General features: G+C 37.1%; 1 protein-coding gene across 11 annotated transcripts in view; it reads right to left on the reverse strand.

The window, feature by feature from the left end:
• Positions 1-15,613, reverse strand: part of CHRM3 (cholinergic receptor muscarinic 3) — a 269,545-nt gene that overhangs the window by 130,426 nt on the left and 123,506 nt on the right. For 8 of the 11 annotated variants that reach the window (XM_038130540.1, XM_038130541.1, XM_038130534.1 and 5 more), the window contains one exon: positions 318-422. The exons of 1 other annotated variant lie outside the window; for it this stretch is intronic. In XM_038130540.1, coding sequence (XP_037986468.1) covers positions 318-422 — 105 coding nt within the window. Of the gene's footprint in view, positions 1-317; positions 423-15,613 lie in introns of those variants that run through there. 2 more of the 11 variants (XM_038130542.1, XM_038130544.1) reach the window with 2 other exon arrangements.

Raw genomic sequence — 15,613 nt, forward strand, 5'->3', positions numbered from 1 at the left:
TTTTCACCACTGCAGCTGCTACTAAATTACCCTACAGGAATGATGGGCATCACCTGTTGCCAGCACCTGCAAGTACTTAAAACAGATGTAGCAAGAAGACCAAACACATTGTGACATATAACAGTCTATTTTTGTGCTTCTGTTGACAATAAAACTCAACAAAAAGTTGCAAGGTCTTAATGATATTAGAGTCCATAAATTCCAAAAGACCCCAACTCCACAATGTGAGCACTGTTGCCAAAACCCAGATGTTTTCCAATATGCTGAATACTTTTACAGATATAGTGTGGATATAAATAGGGTTTATTGAATTTTACCTACATGGTCCAGTGAGGATCATCAGAGCAGATAGCTGGACCAGACACTGTAATTCTGTGAACTCCTCTTTTGGAAATAAAACTGGTACTGTGTCAGCATGTAGGCTGTGAACAAAGCAAAAGATGGAACAATTATTAAAATAGATTATAGAAACACGGGGAAAGCACAGACATATAAGCTAAAAGACTTAATCTGGAGAAAGACAAGACAAAGTTTTTAATATTTTTTATTGCCAAATAATACTGATTTTTCTTTTCTTTTATTTTTTTTTTCAATCTGAGAGACCTAGTTGGAAATAGAACAACTCAAGCACGAATTTATCACACAGAGATGTGTAGCAGCGGTAATAACATGGTACTGACAGGCCTTTGGGCTGCTCACTCCTGTCTCCAAAGGGCTGTGTATGATCACAGTATTTTCAGATGATTTTGTTTTTCAAACCTGATGACCAACTGGAGTGAAGATAACAGTTTCTCCAACACAGCGCATAGAATACGAGGTTGGACCTTTCCTAGCAAAAGCACAATATTCTCAAGGTAACACAGCAAACTGTCCAGCTGAATCTTAAAATGATCAGTGCTGGGGTATCCACCACTTTCCTGGGGATGTAATTATTTTATTTATATATTTATTTATTTATAATAATAAATATTTATAAATATAAATATAACAATATTTATTTATATTATTTTAAGGCTGCAGCTGCAAGCAAACTTGTGTAGCTTGTGTCTGAAAATGGGCATTTCCAGCATAGAGGAATGATGAGCCCATTCAGACCAAGGAGCAGGTTGCCCCAAAGGTAGAATTAAGAACTGGGGTCTCCTTTTCTTCCCCCAAATGATGCAGTCTTTCAAGCTAACCACTTCAAGAAGTTGGTCTGGAATATCATGTTTCATGTAAAAAATTTAACAGAAAAAGCAAAAATATTACTAATTTAAACCTAAACAAAACTGCTTCCACTGCAGAAGTTGTAAATTTACAAATTCAAAAGCATAGGAGAAAGATTGAATGACCACCATGTTCCATTTCATTACATATAATTAGGGCCAAGTAGAACCATGTGCCATTATTATCCCATTTATTGCATGCCATTGCAGTCTAAGGCTTCCAGATCCATTTGAATGACCTAAACACAGAAGAGTAAATCTAATCAAGATGTTTCACAGGTTGTTTTTTGTTTTTTTTTTCACTTAGAGTCTCAGCCTTTACCAGAATGCTCCAGGATTTTACTCCAAGGTGTTATAAAAAGGAGTCAACAGACCAGAGAGGGAGTATATTCACTATGCTGCATGGTCTGTTTCTCAGGAAAAACACCACCAAAATTCAACAGCAACAATTAGGGTGAGGTTACTAACAAAGCCAAGACTATATTCCAGTTAATTTTCAGAAGGGGAGAAAATACACATTTACTGCCCTTGTACATTGCTGCATGCCAGCCCAGCACTTGTAACACAGCTATGATATGTCTTTAACCACAAAGGACTCCCCCTCCTCTGGTAAAACACTCTCCTGGAAGAAAGCTGTTCCCTCCACTAACCCTGTACTGTCAAGAAGTGCAATGAGTCGGAGTGGAAGCCAATCTGAACACCCCCTTAAACCAAATGAACACCAGAGGGGCTGTATCTGAATGAATGAACAGAAAGGAAACAAATCAGGTTAAATATGTCCAGAACTTGTACCATCTGTCTTACAAAGAGTGCAAAGCAATTCTTAGCTGGACATGTCAGTGTGGCAACCCTTTCATACGAGCAGGCTTTGGAAGGACCCTCTCAGCTCAGAATCTGTGTTTAGATGAGAGTCTATCACCCCAAACTCACTTCCTGAAACATTTCTTTCCCTAGGCATTTCTTAGCCTACCCATTACACCACTCTAACACCACTGCTCCCAGCTGACCATGCCCAGGGAGCACAGCACAAGGAAGCATGTGTGCACCGAGACATGCTCATGCTCATGTGGCAAAGAAAGCAAAACCCTCACACAGAGGCAAAGAACAGCCAGGGAGATCTTGTGCATCATCCACCCCCTCCCACCTGAACAGGTTTTCACTCTGTAAAGCTCTGGAAGGATCTCATGGAGCCTTTGGTGCTAGAGCCCAATCTTATGGCTCAGGAAGGATGGTTCCAGACTTCTCAAGACAGCAGTTCTGATTTTAGTACTTCGTTCCAGCAATGCAGCAGTAATAATTCACTCACGTAGTAAAACTACAATTTGCACAGCACGTACCAAATTTTGTTTAATTGAGGTCCCTAGAGGTCCTTAGTGGAATGTTTATAGTGTCAAGCATGTGAAACAACAATGTAAATAGCTCTTTAAAAGCTTGAATGTTTAAAAATTAATTGATCCATTTTTTAAATTCAGAGAGTATAAAAGTTGAAAAAGACTTCTCATTTACACTATCAATGCAGAAAAATAATTTTAAAAACTGTTACAGGATGAAAGTCAGTTTTAAATAACTTGTCAACTTTTAAGACTGCAAAACAATTGAAAAGAGAAGCCTTTTTTTTTAGTTAGCTGAGGAAATTAAGTTTCTGGCAATTAAAATGTGAATTTTGATAATTTCCGTCTTATCAATTTATTATGCTTTTAGTTAGAAAAAAAACTAATTTATTATTAAATTAGTTTTTCAAGCTATTTTCAATTTAAAAAATCTTCCCAATAATTTTCTACTATATTTTAGTTTTATGCCATTACTACCAAGAGTCCATTTCTACCCTCCTAATAATGCAGGTTGTGACTCAGAGCTTTGGAATTCATTGCCTTAATTTACAATAAACTAAGTGTCCTCAAATAAGCTTATGCTGTTTGTATATTCAGCTACAAAGCTAATACACTCTACTCTTTACAAACAGTGACCAAGGCCCATTGACAATCCAGCTTGTGCAGAACATCAAGCTCCAGTAAAACAATCCTGTCAACAAAGCCCCATGCTAGCCGTCAGCATGAACCCCGGACTTACTGAAACCATCAGCAGCCACCTCTAACCTCATTCACTATGTCTGTGCTAGAAAATTTAATTTGAGGGGTGCTTCTAGGCCTTGGCACCACAACTCTGCCATAAAACTGTGAGACTGGTCCTAGCAGTATTTTAGCTTGAGTGTGGTCTGGGAGGCAGCGCAGCCAAGGAATGTGAGTTACACTCTGCACACATGGGCACACTATGAAGAGGAGAGGACTGAAATTTGTGGCACCACAAATACAGGTGTGATTTCAATAGCAAAAAAAACCCAAACTGCAGTCAGGACACAGGCACCTGGTGTTCCAGGTACAGAACTGAAAATCACATTTTACAACTTGTACAGTTCCTTTCCTATATTCATGAGAATCCCTACTTAAAGCAAGAAGAGACTCTGTATGCTGCCTTTAGCTTTTAATTTATCTTTGATAAAATCGCACTTGAGACTAGAACTAGAAAGGTCTCTGAATAAGGGAAATACTTTTGCTGAAAGCAAAACTATGGATACAATTATTTCTACCCTGTTTACTTGAGAAGACAAATTTTCATGCATTGTCTCTTCATTGAGAAAATTAGTTCCTGTGTTTCACCAAGTAGTTTCCTCTCTATGAAAAATAAAATTCACAGACTGGCAAAACTTTCTACATAATAAGGTAAGTATTTCACATGAGTGTGTATCAAGACAGATAAAGGTGATCTCACATGTTGCGGTCTTTTAAATGAATTATGTTCAATTTTTGCATTGTTGTGAGGACAAGAAAAGGTCTCAAAAACTTGAGCTAGTTACATATTTTTATTTTCTTGCCAAAATAACCTATTAAAATCAACACTTTTACACATCATATTTTTTTCAACCTCAAAAAGGCCTACAGAGGTACCTAAATAGATAAAAAGCATTTTAATAGTTGGATGAATATGAGTAATAATGACTATGATCCTAATGCCAAAAAAAAGTCAGAAAAAAGGAAGTTTCTATTTCCAATGGACTTTAAAGAGCAGAAAATATGTTGATCCTTGAGCTTCAGACATAAAAAAGTCTGCAAGATGGAAGAAGCATCTCTGCCTTGTGCTTCTTTCAGTGGATCTCATTGGACAGAGGTGAGTATTATTCTGGACCAAGACAATATCAAAGACAAATAGTAAAATATTGCAACTGCAATATTTGTACACTTGAAAAGTGCCTCCCCAGTGATATGACAGAAAAATGTGCAACATGTAGGTCAAAAAAGAAATTCTTTGCAGGGACAAATTCAATATCACAAATTCATCCAACTTGTTCTACTTTTATTTATTCAGGATGGCTAAAATCAATCATTCTGTGCTCCTTTCATTCAGTTTAACAGAGGTAAAAACTAATGATTAACAACATGATTTAGGACAATGTTATTGTTGAAGACATGTCAATTCACAGTACTGTCTCCGCCAACTCTTTCAGCTGCTGAAGAACTAGAAGCCTTTCTTTTAGTTTGAAGTTCTGAGGAGTAGAGTAAAACAAAACCCAAACATTTCAGATATTATTTTAGTTTGGTAGTCTCAGCTCAAAAATTGTTCAATCTAGACATATCACATTTGTTTCACTCTAGAATAGTGACTTCAGTGTTTCATTGACAAAGCCAAGTCCTATTATGGAAACACTCAGTTAGGACTGCTCATCATAAAGGTGTTCAACTCAGTTCAGTTCACCTACAAAGCATCTCAGAAGTGCACTGCAGTGTCTGAATAATCAGTATAACAAGCAGCTAGGAAAAACATCAGGAAAAAAACACTAGAAGAATACTTTCATTTAATTGCTCTATTACTTATGTTTTCTACATAGCTGGCATATACCCTCAAGAGCTTTTTAAAATTTACGAAGTGATCAGACTCTCCCTTAGACTGTTGTTCCTTCAGGTGCTTACTGAAACCTGACTACTAGTGTCTCTGACAAAGATTATTATTTTACACTGAAATCTTTGAAATGTCATGTATCATTTTATATGATACTAACAGACAATAATGGTTAAACAGACCAAAACAGGAAGCTATTTAGTATATAGTTATCAGCATTATTAATTTAGTAAGTGGTTCCACTTAACTTCAGATATCTTTGCAGTTACAGGCATCTACCTCTGAGCTGTACAGGCTGCACAAGAAAAGCTACAACACCAAAGAACCATTCAGCAGAGCTGATGTGTTTTAGTTGTTGGCCCTAGGACCGGATGAAGTAAGTTTTAGGAGGATCTCATGTTCACCATCCATTATGCAGCAAATCTAAATCTGTTTTATGATGAATCCCTTCCTGAGTGTTCACTTCTCATGATCACATATTGTTATCTTTAATTGTTTTTACCAATCCCTTCCATCCACTGCTTAGTCTATAAATATTCTGACCCATCCAGCCAGTTAGAGTGAGATTAGGCTCCACTATACACATGGAAAAAAAACCATACCCCTTCTTGTGGAAGACAGCCTTATCTGAAAAAGATCTCCCAAGCAAACATACAGCTCCATTTCTTTCACACAGTTTTCATTTAAGAGTTACTCAAAAGATATTAATTACTTCCATATTGACAGCCTTTCCTCCACCCCTCTCTGCAACTAATAGGCCCTCCCCAATGTGGTTTTTACTATAACTGATTACTCTAAACACACAAAAAAAGTCTCACAAAACAGTAGACTTTTCAATATTTTAGGAAATATTTGGGTGTGACTTATGTACACAAGATATGTCTGGTATGTTAAATCTGAGAAAGTGGGAAAGCATAAGTAAAATTTTGAATTATCATGAGGCAGCTGAATGTGCAGTGAGTAATATGCTGCTTTATCAGTTGGAAGCAGATGGACTTTCCTGAAAAGGGATTGTAAGTCTGTTAATGGAAATGTGCAGCTTGCTCACTGGAATAGCCAGGTAGGAAATGTCCCATAATTTGGCCTTTCCTAACTATGCCTGCCAGGCAGTGCAGGAAAATCCAAGCAATGATGAATTTCTTTCTAAACTCCATTTTGTATCATGGATACACAAAACTACCTAAAAAATGCCTTAGTGAAACATCTCATGAGAAATTATGGGATTAATGATGTTTATAAACAAAAAGAAGAGAGAAGCTGTTGACAAGAGGTGCAATAATCTTGGATACTCACCTACCAAAATCCCCTCTTTCACATCCTCATTGCAGCCAACAGCCTGGCATGGGGTCACCTGCCCTCCTCCAGCCTCAGCTGGAGCTCTTGTGGAGCAGGTGCCTTCCCCTACCTGGGGGCAAGACCCTGGGACACTGTGATGGAGATGTCCACACCATCTCCTGGGGCTACTCCCAGGCACCCAGAGGGTCCCTGGGAAGGTAAGGGAGACAGCCCTGCATGCCCTAGGGACAGCAGCAAACATGGAAGTGCTGACACAACCTCCAGGGTGAATGTCACTTGAAACAGTAAAACAAAATCAGCTAAGAAGCCTTGGATTCACCTCTACTCTGGGCAACCCTGTCCATGCTGCAGGGTCCCCTGCCAAGAGAGGCAGGGGATGCCTCATGCCAGATGCAACCTCTTCCAGCTGGCTCCAAGGAAACCAGCACAGAGTATGGATGAGCCTACAGCTGCACTGGCAGTGCCTTGTGGCTCATACCATACACATCCCTGTGGCCCACGGAGAGCACTGGCTGGAGCAGGCTCATCCTGAAGGACAGCAGAATGAGAAAGGAGTGGCAGAGAGGAGCTACCATCCACTGGCCACACCCCCTGTCCCTGTCCCCCTGTGCCGCCTGAAGGAGCAAAAGCTAAGAGAAAACTTCACTGCGGGGAAACAGTCCTGACCCCCTATAAGAGAATATTGTAAGCATGTTTTGGGACTGTAACATGCCTTTTCTTGTGTCTGAAAACCTGTTAACCTCTTCAGATCACTTGCAGAATGGTTCTCTGTGCAGCTGAAGTTAAAGATCTGTTATTAATTTTGTATTGAATTAGTATACAGAACTTCAGTATTGGAAAAAGCAGATCAACCATTTCTTTCTCTATCAATATCTTGATTTTTTTGTTTGTTTGCTTATACAAAATAAAAAGCTAAACAGCTTTTGCCTGGTAGGGGGAAGGGATGAGAAAGGTTAAAAAAAAAAAGAAAGTAATTACATGTGGAAAGATAAAACCCCTGACATGAGATTTTTGTGTCATGCCACATTCTTTCATTAAATTCACAACTTAGACAACAAATCAGATCCCCAAAATTACAAAATATACTGTATCATCCCAATGCTTTACTAAAACTAGACAGCCCAGGGAAAACAAGCCAGTGGCTTTGCTATCATGGTTTAACTCTTCTGCTCAGATAATTCAGGTTTGGCTTTGCTCGGGATTTATTTAGTTCTGAGTATTAGGAAAAGCTTGGAACCGATTACTACCAAGGGCAGTAGTAATCAACATCTGTTGTTGATATAATTTATTCAGATGAGTTTATGAGAGTAAAACAGTGTAAACGACTCCAAAGTATAGAAAGTACAGGAGATGAGGCTCTAATGGGATGTATCTTTGAAAGCAGAGGAATGACCCTAACCAGGACAGAGGATTAGGGCACACCATGTGGTCTGTGTGCTTTGACTTCCAGAGGCAGTGTCACAAGAGCAGGCACTTCTGACTGGTTCACTGTGATCACTCCTGCCCTGCAGCTCTGCTTTGCCATCCTGTGATTCCACAGGTCACAAAAGCAATGGAAGTGCTGTCACCTAGACAAAATGTGAAAGCACACATTTCTCTTGAGAACTCATGGCAAGCCCAACCATATTTTCTAGCTGGAATTAATGTGGGTTTTGCCTATACATGTTTCCTTCTATATTTCAATTTAATCAAAGAGAAAGTGTTGTTTCTATACATTCACAGTAGAAGTGTTGCTCCCTAAAGCATGATGATTCTGTTTTCACAGTGTTGCTTTGGAAAGAAAGACAGTGATGGCCTTTTTCTGATAGCCTATATGACTGGAGTGACTTTGATTTTTTAAATATTTCAGAAAAATTAGATGCCTTAGAAACTGGGGAGGGGACTCATATCTGTTTTCTTTCTGTTGCAGTCTGAAGTATGGAAGTGGAAAACCTTTTCGTCTTCAAGGAAAACTTAACCATACCAGAACTAATCCCAAAGTGATATGAACCAATGTCACCTACCAGCAATACTAAAATTTTCAGGTACCTAGCTAGATTCTGTAAAAAACTAAACTAAACTAGCTTTAAGCCAATAGCCAAATCTGAAAGATAAGATGAAAAGTAGTCTGGTTATATTAGCAGGGACTGCTGTGTTTGGCTTTATTATTGTCTTTTTCTGGACTATGAGAAGCAGTGTTTTTCCCACAAATAATGTTTTATGTAACATCTTTTCCACTTCTACAGACACATAAGCTATTGGCAATAGCCTTCATTTCTTACACTCTTGTTCTGAAGTATCCTGTAATTGTGGCTTTTGACCCTTTCAGTTACATATTCAGTGGCCACCAGGAACATATCAGTAAAATGTTTTATGAACCTTCTGATCTAGAAACTTACTGAATAATTGCAATGCTGGGGAACAATCCTTAAAAGCACAGGTACTTCCATTCCTATGGTACACAATCACATTAGCTTTATGTTTCTGCTGAAGTAATGCAATTCAAGACTTAATAACAATATTAAATTGCATAATTAATTTAGAGGCATTAAAGAACACCAGGATGTATTGAGACAATTAAGATCTTTAGCAGCATTACCTTATGATATTTTCTGCCTCTGGAAGGCAACATAATACAAGCACACCATCAGCCCAAGTAAAGGCTCTCACTGGGATAAGATTTTAAATTACTTAATAAAGATTTTAACAGATAAAAATTTTGCAATCCTCTTCATGAAGTTCATAAGTCAAGTAAGGTCCTGATTTATTACAAGCTAACAGTTGTAATTACAGAAATTAGGCATCTTGCTGACATTACAGAAAATGAGACAGGAAGCTCAGCTATTTTTCTAAGTGCAGCAAAAGGAAAGTCAAAGAGAGAGTAAAAACCCTCAAGACTGAGCTCAGTCTTACATTAGTATAACAAAATACCAATGCAGAATAACAAACAGAACTCATTGTGCCTTGTGTTTTCTTTGCCAAAAATGTGTCAGTATGGGTAACTTTTGAATTAACTGCATTCAGGAGGAATAATACCACTCCAATGACACAAAAATGATAAGTGCATCAATTTAAAGAAACACAATTTTTTTTCCATCAGAACTATTCTTAAGGCTAAACTTCCAAGAGATGTAAGAAATGCTCTGAAGAGGGCTGTTGACACCATGTAACTTAATTATTTATTTCATTCTGATGTGAATCATTCTTTGCAGGAGCTTCTCCCCAGGATCATAGGAAAAAGCCCACTGATTAATTTAGATTAAACATTCAATATCTAGACAGGCAACTTTAGGCAAGTTGGATTCTGCCCAAAACTAAGCCAAAAGTCTGAAAAAAAAATCTATCCCTTTCCTTATAAAGCAGTGACACCCTCGAGGTCTGAAGATATTTCAAGCCAGAAGATTTCACCCTCTTCCCCACCATCTGAAAACAGTCTGAAACCCGCTGATTGCTAAACTAAATTTCTAAGTCGCCAAGGTAACTAAACTCACTCATTAATTCTTGTATTTCTACCTGATTTGTTTTGCTGTTGTTTAATTAGCAGCATTCATGAACAGAAATCTAAGAATTAAGAACATGTAATGAGGAATGAGTCAGATGTATCTAACCATGTAACAGGTAATGTTAGATAGAGAGAAAATCATACCACCAGTCTTTTAAACATATGTCAATGGAGAAATCTGTTGGCTTCAGGATGCATAGCTAAACTTTGGTTTTTGACAAGAACTCTACCAAGGATGGCATGTTGTTGGACTGAGCTCTGAAGCAGGGAGGAGAGCTAGGTGTTACTCTGTATGTCTATTCCAAATATAATGCGTCCCTTAACCACTCTTATCCACAGGAAAGAGACTGTCCTTGCATTGACCAGATTATTCTGAGACCTCAAGGCTACAATATCACTCTTTAGGCACCACTCATACCACATTTCTTTCAGCACAGGTTCTCTGACCTGCAGATATCTCCCTCTGTAAACCTTGGTAAAGGTAGGTAGCTTCAACCAGCTTTAAGGCAGTACTTCATGCCCTCCTATATTTTCAAAACAGTGCTGCCAGCCAAGCCAATAAATTTGTTTTTTTATTGAGCTAATTTTCAGAGCTGATTTTACTCCAGATGTTATCATATTCCTTCTTTCTTTTTTTTAAAGAAAAGAAAATTTCTGTATACCCTTCTTTACAGTCCAGGAATAAAGTCATAATCTACATCTACATTAAGTCAATGAAAGAAATCCAGTGTCAACACCCATGAAGAAAGAACTATGTGAAAAGAGAAGCAAGCATTCCTAATTGCTCAATATTGGTACTATTCTGGAAGACTGTTTGGCAAAGCACTGCTGAAAACTGTTTCAGGTGTCACCTATTCCTTTAAATAGTAATATTGTCTTATGGGGAGCTAATACAATAGCAATATCAGTTCAAATCATAGGGTGGTTCTTTGATAGCTAGTAATTGTCAAGGACAGCCTTTAGACCTTGCAACAGATAAACAAATTCCATCTACGAAGTTTTTTTCCCCTATTATATAACTTCAAACAAGTCAACTTTTCAAAGTTCTGCTATTTGTAAGAAAGTAGCTCTTTCTCAGCCCAGCAAATGAAAGGAACAACTGGCAAAATTTTAATAAGACTGTAAATCCAAAATGCAGTATGAAATCATAAAAAGTGTGTTGATGCCCTCAGATACTGTCATATATGCATTAGATGTTAAAATGCCATTTGTTTAAAAGCCTACCACTCTGAAAGAAAAGAAAGAAGTGTAAGGAAACATGTGATAGCTAATAGTAAGGGTCCAGCAGTGCAAGTTCCCAGGTGGGGCTTATAAACTTTCAACCAGGTGGAATAATCTTCAGGCAGAGAGAGAGTAGCTGTTGGTTGTTTAGTTGGAAATGTAACTGAGGTGAATTTCAAAGCAAAGTTGAGACAGATTTGCTCTCATGCAGAAAACAGAATTTTATAGTGGACAGGGCTTTGACAATTACTTTTACTTAAAATAAGCCTTTTTACAATGGTCTGGCATTCAAATGACTTTGTAAACTCATGATATTCTCTCCAGCAAATTGATGTGCAACCAATCTGTGCCTATTGGCTTTAGACATGACTTTTTTCCCTAGGATTTTATACTTCAGTGAAGAAGCACACACCTTATTTGGGGGAAGGGGGGAAACTCCACTCAGCACGAATCTTCCACACCTTGTTTCTGGTTCTTATAACAGTGCAACAGTACTTAGCAAATGATAGGGCAGACTTGCTGAGCTTTACGGTAATGTTCTTCTCACAAGCCTGAGATTTTTAAAAACCCATAACCCACATTAGATTACAGGAAAAAAGCCCACCATCAACATAGTCTACTCCTCTGAAGTGGTTGGTTGATGCCCACATCCTCACCTCATAGTAATCCAGTTACTACACTGCTGCTACCTAAATACTCAAGCCAAAGCTCACCTGAAAAGGAAGAGGCACAAGAAAAGCTCACTTTTCCACTTCTAAATGCACTGTGCTCAAGATGAAGAAGGTCACTGTTTCTTAAAAGATTAGTATGACGAAATTTATGCTTATTCACTCCTAGGCGCAAAAGCTTTTAGTGAAAGAAAAAAAATCCAAACAATTCACCCAAACCCCAAACAAATAGTGCAGAAGCAGAAAGCTTAGGTGCTTTGTATTACCATGTTGAAAGGAATTTTTAGGTTTTGCTACAATATTTCTGCTGCACTGAGCACTCTGCAAGCCTCGATGACAGCCCGTTTGTACAGCACAGCACTTCTGGTGGGCTCTTCACAAACAATTGAGTTTTAAGCCAGGATTAGCTCCAGAGTTAACAGAGTAAACACACACATGTGCTCCGAAACAAAACCTCATGGAGAAATTTCCAGCTAAAATTTTCTTTATTTCCCTTTCTTTGCCTTTCTTCAACACAGGACAGTTTCCCCATAGCCTACAGTGCTACACACTCTTCAATGCACCTCTATCTCTTGATTTAAGAAAGTATTTTGCTGAATTCTCCTAAAAGAATTGGGAAGATGGCAAGATTGCTACATGTTTTGCAGTGGCATATTCCAGAACATTGCCCTGCAAGTCATATCTGAAAATATGTTGAACTGTAACTCATTCACTACAAGGAAATTAAACTGTTCTTCTGTCAGGGAACCACTAAAGTTTCTTATGTCCAGATTAATTGTATCTACTAACTTTAATTTTCAGACACAGGATGAGAAGATCAGCTGCTTGTTTAATTGGGAATTCTGTATCTGTAAAGATACAAGTAAAAAATTTAAAAAAATCCTTTAAGCACTTATATAATATCAAGACTAAAATACATATACAAATAAAGTAATAAATCAAAAAAAAAAAAGAAAAGAAGGGAAAGAAATTTAATCTCTACATAATATCTCAGCTGATTCTGAGGAGTGTTTTTTCTATTTGACTAGAGAAATATACAACTGAAATCTTTTAAGGGTTTTAATGATGGAAAGCATTTTTTGTTATTAAACAGAAGTTCTTCTACTTGTTCAGAAGTGACAAAAAAAGCAAATTCCTACCTCAGGTTTACATACCTTTAAATGCTAACATTATAGCAAGAAAAGGAAAAAGGACAATTAGAAAATGGTCTCATTCCTCCTAATGTATTCTGGCACTTCATTTTTTTCACTTGCATCAATAAAAAACAAGTTCCACTTTATAAGAAAGCATTCTAATGTCATTGTACTGTTACTGTTTGGAAGATTAAAGTTCCTTTTATTGCTAAAGGAATTCAATTAATCCAGCCATATGCAGTCTTTTCAATTAGGGTAATTTCTTCAAATAGAACTCAAGCAGATATAAAAATATTCCAATTTTATATGCTTATTAAAAGTGAAATTTTTTTGAGCTTTACAGGTTTTAGCTATAATCAGGTTTGATTTATGCATAAAAATCTTTCATTTTAAAAAAGAAAGAAAAGAATCTTAGAAAGTAGTTTTTCAACTGAGATGTGGTTTATGGTTTACCCCTATATTTTTTCATTGTTTTGTTTTAAATGTTATTGCTAGACTTCTTGAAATCTTATCTTTATTTTTTCTTTTCTGGTTTTTTTTTTTGTCAAATATATATCAAGACAACAATCTTGATTATCTAATACAATGATCCGTGACAAAAAACAGAAAGCAATTATTTACCAGTAACTGTCAAGTCCACTTGTGGTACAATTTATTTTATTGACAAAAAGAGATGCTTTCAATGTTTAGGTTTCCTGTTACCAAAGTGAACACAACAGCCCCAGAGACTGGCTCAGTTGGTTAGAGTCTGTGCTAATAACAAAAAGATTGTGGGTTCAATTCACTTATGGACCAGTCACTTAAAAATTGGAGTTCATGATCCTTGTGGATCCCTTTGAACACAAAATATTCTGTGACCTGTGATTTAATACTAGGCTGGCATATGTTTTGCAGTCCTGAATAGTAAGCATGACATTTACTTGTAGTTGAATTTCCATACCAAGGAAAAAAAAAGAAAAAAGTAGCTGAGCTGTACTTACAGATAAACCTTGTCATTCAGGCTGCCTGAAATCTCACTAGGCCATAAAGCACCCCTAGTTGTGTACTTGCAATACAGAACTACAGCACACCAAAAAAAAAGAAAGATTAATGTACAGACAAAACTCACATATAAAGCAACTATTCAGTTCCAACTTAAAGTGTTTAAGCCTTCTCTTCCTTTGCTTCTACTTTGAGCCATGTTATTCCAATAATTTGTGAAATTATTTGCTACGACTCATGTGTTTGAGGTTTTCACATGCTGATGTGAAACACAGCAGCCGTCACAACAGTGACCCAACTGTCCACATGCCTTGTGGATGTGCAGCATATTCAAATTGCCCTGAACACTTCCAGCTTGCAGCTGTATAACAATCTGCATCTTTGGGCTCTTTGGCAATATATAGCATACAGATAATTTCACTTCCAAATGGCACTTGGAGAGAACACATTTAAAAAGCCAAGAAGTCACTTTGTTATGAGAATAGCTCAGAAGTTCTTCCAGCAAGACAAGCTCAGCTGCCTAAGGAGCCCATCAAGAGCCAGATGTCAGAAAATATCTTTCAAGAACTTGCCATTTGCATCCTGTGATTGCCATCCAAGAAGGAAAAAAAGGTGGACGAAGCATCTGATGGGACAGGATGGCTGGCAATCCCTGCAGAGTTGTACCCTGATCAGAAGATTTACAAGACTGAAATAAGAGATTGAAATTAATGGATAACTAATGATGAACAGCATATCTGCACCTAAACCTAAACATTTATTAGCAAGAAAAAATATGTTTGTTTTGTTATATTATTTTTTAATCTTGCCATTAAATTACATATTTTTAGAATAACGTAAACCTAACTTATTGACACAGCTAAATTCTGGGGCATTATGAATACCTGGAATGGTAAATGTGATGGGAGTGCTTTATTTATTCTTTGCATTAGTTTTGTGTTTGAATGCACAAAATTAACAAGGGTTGTTTTTTTTTTCACTTGACACTGGGGACCTATACTGTGAACAAGATCAGTATTGGGTTTAGAAGCAGGTAATAAACAAATAGTGAAAAGGACAGATTAACAACATATTTGAAAGTTCTAGATAAATGTTCATTCAACTATCAGAAATAGCACCTATAAATGTGTATATATATTTTAAAAGAGACTTAAATGATACTGTCTTTAGCTTTTGCATACTTCATAAGATTTGTTGAAACCTAATTGCAGTATGTATTCTTTCTAGGGAACTGCAACTGAATTCTACAGTTCATAGATCCAAAATAAGCAGTTTGTGTAACCTTTAAATTCACTAACAGAAGAAGAATGTTGCCTTGGGGAATTTGTCTTGTTACAAGTTCCTAGAGATATACAAAGAGTTCAGATGAAGAGACAGTCCATAACCCATGCTCTGTCCTTGAACCAGCATTTCCATCAATATTTTACTACTTATTTCTAAAACAAGCAGATAACTTTCCCTTTGAATTGTGACTTCAAAGCACTCAGAGTTTTGGATCTGAAAAAGTTTTCTGATTACATAATTAATCTAATAAAAAGTACTGTACAGGACTATTTAAAAAGTATTCTCCTACAAAGGATGACAACTTCTTTGGAATCTTTCTTGTTCCAAGCAACTCTGGGAACATCATTAAAAACTGGCACCTTAAAGATTACCTCTATGTATTCACTAAATCTTAGTCCAGCTCTGACAAGACAGGACAAAAGAAAAGTGTTACTAGCCAGGGTCAAGAGC

This window comes from Motacilla alba, chromosome 3 (assembly GCF_015832195.1).
Source record: "Motacilla alba alba isolate MOTALB_02 chromosome 3, Motacilla_alba_V1.0_pri, whole genome shotgun sequence".
In the NCBI taxonomy this organism is placed as follows: Eukaryota; Metazoa; Chordata; class Aves; order Passeriformes; family Motacillidae; genus Motacilla; species Motacilla alba.